The sequence below is a fragment of the Perca fluviatilis genome, chromosome 11 (assembly GCF_010015445.1).
Source record: "Perca fluviatilis chromosome 11, GENO_Pfluv_1.0, whole genome shotgun sequence".
Taxonomy (NCBI): domain Eukaryota; kingdom Metazoa; phylum Chordata; class Actinopteri; order Perciformes; family Percidae; genus Perca; species Perca fluviatilis.
The window spans coordinates 154,932-162,431 of NC_053122.1; the positions used below are offsets into that span (position 1 = coordinate 154,932).

Below are 7,500 nucleotides of genomic sequence, written 5' to 3' on the forward strand. Positions count from 1 at the left end.
GACACAGTAACACAGCAGTGACCCGACACAGGAACACAGCAGTGACCCGACACAGTAACACAGCAGTGACCCGACACAGTAACACAGCAGTGACCTGACACAGGAACACAGCAGTGACCTGACACAGTAACACAGCAGTGACCTGACACAGGAACACAGCAGTGACCTGACACAGGAACACAGCAGTGACCTGACACAGTAACACAGCAGTGACCTGACACAGGAACACAGCAGTGACCTGACACAGGAACACAGCAGTGACCGACACAGGAACACAGCAGTGACCCGACACAGGAACACAGCAGTGACCCGACACAGTAACACAGCAGTGACCTGACACAGTAACACAGCAGTGACCTGACACAGGAACACAGCAGTGACCTGACACAGGAACACAGCAGTGACCTGACACAGTAACACAGCAGTGACCCGACACAGGAACACAGCAGTGACCCGACACAGGAACACAGCAGTGACCCGACACAGGAACACAGCAGTGACCTGACACAGTAACACAGCAGTGACCTGACACAGGAACACAGCAGTGACCTGACACAGGAACACAGCAGTGACCTGACACAGTAACACAGCAGTGACTGACACAGGAACACAGCAGTGACCTGACACAGGAACACGCAGTGACCTGACACAGGAACACAGCAGGTGACCGACACAGGAACACAGCAGTGACCGACACACAGAACACAGCAGTGACCCGACACAGGAACACAGCAAGGACCTGACACGGAACACAGTAGTGACTCTGACACAGGAACACAGCAGTGACCTGACACAGGAACACAGCAGTGACCTGACACAGGAACACAGCAGTGACCTGACACAGTAACACAGCAGTGACCCGACACAGTAACACAGCAGTGACCTGACACAGTAACACAGCAGTGACCGACACAGTAACACAGCAGTGACCTGACACAGGAACACAGCAGTGACCTGACACAGGAACACATGCAGTGACCTGACACAGGAACACAGCAGTGACCGACACAGTAACACAGCAGTGGACCCACAGTAACACAGCAGTGACCTGACACAGTAACACAGCAGTGACCTGACACAGGAACACAGCAGTGACCCGACAGTACACACACAGTGACCTGACACAGGAACACAGCAGTGACCTGACACAGGAACACAGCAGTGACCAGCAACAATAGCATACGACAACAGATCAGCCGGACACCACAGCAGTGACCTGACACAGGAACACAGCAGTGACCTGACACAGTAACACAGCAGTGACCTGACACAGTTTCCACCCCACTAAGAGCCCTGTTAAAGCACCACTTTAATTCTTGTGTTTACCAGAGATGAGCTCGTACGTTTCTTGGTAATAAGTCATTCAGCATGAAAACATCAGACCTGACTAATGGACTACAGAGATCTAAGCTGACTAAGACCAGAACCACCGATTAGTCCCCTGATCCACTAAGAGGAGCAGCCCTGCTCCTCAGGTGTGTTTAGGGTAAAGCCTGTCCTGCCCGTGTGTTTCAGGGAGATGTCCCCTGGGACGATAAGGAGTTCAGGATGTACCTGCTGAGCGGAGCAGCTTTCTGGACCACCGTCACATATTACCTCTTCTTCAGGGACGGAGGACGAGAAGTCACCTGGAAGGACTTCGTCAACAACTACCTGACCAGAGGAGTGGTGAGCACAGGGGAGGGAGGGAGGGAGGAGGGAGGGGGAGAGAGAGGGAGAGAGGAGGACGCAGAGAGGAGAGAGGACTAGAGGGAGAGAGAGGGAGGAGAGAGAGAGGAGAGAGGAGAGAGAGAGAGAGAGAGAGAGGAGAGAGAGAGAGAGAGAGAGAGGAGGAGGAGAGAGGAGAGGAGAGAGAGGAGAGAGAGAGAGAAGAGAGGAGAGGACGAGAGAGAGAGAGGAGAGGACTAGGAGGAGAGAGGAGAGAGAGAGGAGGAGGAGGGAGGAGGAGGAGGGGGGAGAGAGGAGGGAGGGAGAGAGAGAGGACGAGAGGGAGAGAGAGAGAGAGAGAGAGGAGAGAGAGAGAGAGAGAGAGAGGGAGGAGGGGAGAGAGGGAGAGAGGGAGAGAGGAGAGAGAGAGAGACAGAGGGGAGAGGACGATGAGAGAGAGGAGAGGACAGAGGGAGGGAGGGAGAGAGAAAAATATATATATATAAGAGGGGAGGAGAGGGAGGGGAGGGGGAGAGGGAGGGAGGGAGGGAGGGAGAGAGGGAGGGAGGAGGGGAGAGAGGGAGAGAGAGGGAGAGAGAGGGAGAGGGAGAGAGGGAGAGAGGAGAGGACGAAGAGGGAGAGAGGGAGAGAGGAGGGAGAGAGACCCAGGAGAGAGAGAAGAGTCCAGAGAGAGGAGGTGGAGGAGGAGAGATGGACGAGGACACAGGAGCGGAGAGGAGAGAGGGAGAGGACGGTGGAGGACGAAGCCACAGGAACAGTGGACGATAACGATGAAATGCAGGACCAGCACCAAACCCAGGCCCACAGGGGACCGGGGATGGCAGCCCACACACACACACACACACACTACACACTACACACGTACATCACAGCTACACCACACACACACTACATACACACTACACACACTACACTACCCCCCCACACACACCTACCGTACGCCCTACTACACACAACCGCATACACACATGCACACGCACCACGTAGCATACACACATATAAGCCACACAGCACTACACACAGTTGAGGAACGGCCCGGGCACAGCGAGGTCCGATCAACAGAGAGACAGCCGAGGCAGGAGGCCCGCCCGAGCGTACGACGCCAGCCCCAGGCACATGTGCCTGGTCGGACAGCCCGGTGTGTCGGGGGGAAAGAGAAGGCGGGGGGAGGCCAAGCGTGGCACAGATGGAGACGGCGGAAGGAATGCAAGCCAAAAAGTGAAGGAAACAGTGAGCCCCAGCCAGTAAGATAAGTGGAAAGGTGGAGCACAGAACAACAATGATCCACACAAACGAAGGAGGAAAAAACATATGGCACAGAGCGAACACAGCAGGAGGAATGGAATTGGACTAACGATCCCAGAGCCAACCCTAATGACCCAATGAGATCTCAATGTAATAACGGAGGGAAGAATGGAGCAGTGTGAAACCAGTGTTGTGATCCAGATCCCTGTGTGTCCCTGTGAATCCAGATCCCAGCCCCGGCCAGTCCCTGTGTGTGTGGATGTGTCCCCGTGTGTGTGTGTGTGTGTGTGGAATAAAAAAGTGTGGTCTAGGTGTAGCCAGTTTTTTTCCCCTGTGTGGCCCCAGGTGGATCTGTGTGTGTGTGTGTGTGTCGTGTGTCTGTGTGTGTGTGTCTCTGTGTGTGTGTGTCTTGTGTGTGTGTGTGTGTCTGTGTGTGTGTGTGTGTGTCTCTGTGTGTGTGTGTGTCTGTGTGTGTGTGTGTGTGTGTGTGTGTGTGTGTGTGTGTGTCTGTGTGTGTTCTCTCTCTGTCTCTGTGTGTGTGTGTCTGTGTGTGTGTCTTTGTCTTTGTGTGTGTGTGTCTGTGTGTGTGTGTCTCTGTGTGTGTGTCTCTCTGTGTCTCTGTGTGTGTGTGTGTGTGTGTGTGTGTGTGTGTCTGTGTGTGTCTCTCTGTGTCTCTGTGTGTGTGTGTGTGTGTGTGTGTGTGTGTGTGTGTGTTTCTCTGTGTGTGTATCTCTCTGTGTGTCTCCAGGACGTTCCTACTGAGCATGCTCCCCACGGTGCTGATCATTGGCTTCCTGCTGGTGATGCTGCGTCGCGGGGGGGCGGGGCCTGGGGGGCGGCCCGGCCGCGGCATGGGGGGGCTGTTCAGCGTCTCCGAGACGACGGCGAAGATCCTGAAGGACGAGATAGACGTGAAGTTCAAAGACGTGGCGGGCTGCGAGGAGGCCAAGATGGAGATCATGGAGTTCGTCAACTTCCTGAAGAACCCCAAACAGTACCAGGACCTGGGGGCCAAGATACCCAAGGTACTACAGTACTTATACACACATATATATACACATATACTACCCAAACAGTACCAGGACCCAAATGCCAAGATACCCGGTAAAATATACAGTACTTATACACACATATATATACACATATACTACCCAAACAGTACCAGGACCTGGGAAAAGATACCCAAGGTACTACAGTACTTATACACACATATATATATACACATATACTACCCAAACAGTACCAGGACCTGGGGGCCAAGATACCCAAGGTACACAGTACTTATACACACACATATATACACACATATACTCCCCAAACAGTACCAGGACCTCAAGATACCCAAGGTACTACAGTACATATACACACATATATATACACATATACTACCCAAACAGTACCAGGACCTGGGGGCCAAGATACCCAAGGTACTACAGTACTTATACACACATATATATACACATATACTACCCAAACAGTACCAGGACCTGGGGGCCAAGATACCCAAGGTACTACAGTACTTATACACACATATATATACACATATACTACCCAAACAGTACCAGGACCTGGGGGCCAAGATACCCAAGGTACTACAGTACTTATACACACATATATATACACATATACTACCCAAACAGTACCAGGACCTGGGGGCAGATAAACCAAGGTACTACAGTACATTTACACACATATATATATACACATATACTACCCAAACAGTACCAGGACCTGGGGGCCAAGATACCCAAGGTACTACAGTACATATACACACATATATATACATATATATACACATATACTACCCAAACAGTACCAGGACCTGGGGGCCAAGATACCCAAGGTACTACAGTACTTATACACACATATATATATACACATATACTACCCAAACAGTACCAGGACCTGGGGGCCAAGATACCCAAGGTACTACAGTACATATACACACATATATATAACACATATACTACCCAAACAGTACCAGGACCCAGCCGGCCAAGATACCCAAGGTACTACAGTACTTATACATACATATATATATATTATATACATATATATACACATATACTACCCAAACAGTACCAGGACCCAATGAAGATACCAAGGTACTACAGTACTTATACACACATATATATACAATATATACACATATACTACCAAACAGTTACCAGGACCTGGGGGCCAAGATACCCAAGGTACTACAGTACTTATACACACATATATATACACATATACTACCCAAACAGTACCAGGACCTGGGGGCCAAGATACCCAAGGTACTACAGTACTTATACACACATATATATATACACATATACTACCCAAACAGTACCAGGACCTGGGGGCCAAGATACCCAAGGTACTACAGTACTTATACACACATATATATACACATATACTACCCAAACAGTACCAGGACCTGGGGGCCAAGATACCCAAGGTACTACAGTACTTATACACACATATATATATACACATATACTACCCAAACAGTACCAGGACCTGGGGCCAAGATACCCAAGGTACTACAGTACTTATACACACATATATATACACATATATTACTACCCAAACAGTACGTAGGACCTGGGGGCCAAGATACCCAAGGTACTACAGTACTTATACACACATATATACACACATATATACACATATACTACCCAAACAGTACCAGGACCTGGGGGCCAAGATACCCAAGGTACTACAGTACTTATACACACATATATATACACATATACTACCCAAACAGTACCAGGACCTGGGGGCCAAGATACCCAAGGTACTACAGTACTTATACACACATATATATATACACATATACTACCCAAACAGTACCAGGACCTGGGGGCCAAGATACCCAAGGTACTACAGTACTTATACACACATATATATACACATATATACACATATACTACCCAAACAGTACCAGGACCTGGGGGCCAAGATACCCAAGGTACTACAGTACATTTATACACACAATATATATACACACATACACTACCCAAACAGTACCAGGACCGGCAAATACCAAGGTAATACAGTACATATACACACATATATATACATATATATACACATATATATACACATATACTACCCAAACAGTACCAGGACCTGGGGAAGATACCCAAGGTACTACAGTACTTATACACACAATATATATACACATATAACCACAATTTAACCTGGGCCAAGATACCGTACTACAGTACTTATACAACATAATTATATACACATATACTACCCAAACAGTACCAGGACCTGGGGGCCAAGATACCCAAGGTACTACAGTACTTTATACACATATATATACACATATACTACCCAAACAGTACCGCCTGGGGGCCAAGATAACCAAGGTACTACAGTACATATACACACATATATATACACATATATATACACATATATCCAAACAGTACAACCTAGGGCCAAGATACCCAAGGTACTACAGTACTTATACACACATATATATACACATATACTACCCAAACAGTACCGAACTTGGGGCCAAGATACCCAAGGTACTACAGTACATATACACACATATATACATATATATACACATATACTACCCAAACAGTACCAGGACCTGGGGGCCAAGATACCCAAGGTACTACAGTACTTATACACACATATATATACACATATATACACATATACTACCCAAACAGTACCAGGACCTGGGGGCCAAGATACCCAAGGTACTACAGTACTTATACACACATATATATACACATATACTACCCAAACAGTACCAGGACCTGGGGGCCAAGATACCCAAGGTACTACAGTACTTATACACACATATATATATACACATATACTACCCAAACAGTACCAGGACCGGGGCCAAGAGTACCCAAGGTACTACAGTACTTATAATACATATATATATACACATATACTACCCAAACAGTACCAGGACCTGGGGCCAAGATACCCAAGGTAATTCCAATACATACTACATATATATACACATATACTACCCAAACAGTACCAGGACCTGGGGCAAGATACAAGGTACTACAGTACTTATATAATATATACATATATATACCACACATACCCGACCTGGGGCAAGATACCCAAGGTACTACAGTACATATACACACATATATACATATATATACACATATATATACACATATACTACCCAATCAGTACCAGGACCTGGGGGCCAAGATACCCAAGGTACTACAGTACATATACACACATATATACACATATATATATACACATATACTACAGTTTTTAAGTCCATATTAAGAAGGGAAGCAGTTCTTATCAGAGTATCTTGATCGGGAACCAAACGAATGCAAATAAAGTGACTTTATGAAGTTGACTTTAAGATTTGTATTTGTTTATGTATTTATTTACTGTAAAGGGGTAGTGAAGGGTAGTAACAACAGGCCATGTGATCTCTGGAGGAAGTATTCATTCATAATTCAAACTGAAAGTCCAAAGAGAACAGAGATCAAATGAAAAATATTATAATCCTTCCATCTGGGCTTTGAATCCCTTATCATTTCTTTGAATCTAATCTTGGCTTTTGAATTCCCATATTCGATTAACTCCATCTTGCTT

General features: G+C 47.0%; 1 protein-coding gene across 1 annotated transcript in view; it reads left to right on the top strand.

Moving 5' to 3' along the window:
* Positions 1-7,500, top strand: part of LOC120568467 (AFG3-like protein 2) — a 29,131-nt gene that overhangs the window by 8,690 nt on the left and 12,941 nt on the right. Inside the window, exons 5-7 of the mRNA XM_039816024.1 lie at positions 1,516-1,668; positions 2,692-2,912; positions 3,662-3,938. Coding sequence (XP_039671958.1) covers positions 1,516-1,668; positions 2,692-2,912; positions 3,662-3,938 — 651 coding nt within the window. The remainder of the gene's footprint in view (positions 1-1,515; positions 1,669-2,691; positions 2,913-3,661; positions 3,939-7,500) is intronic.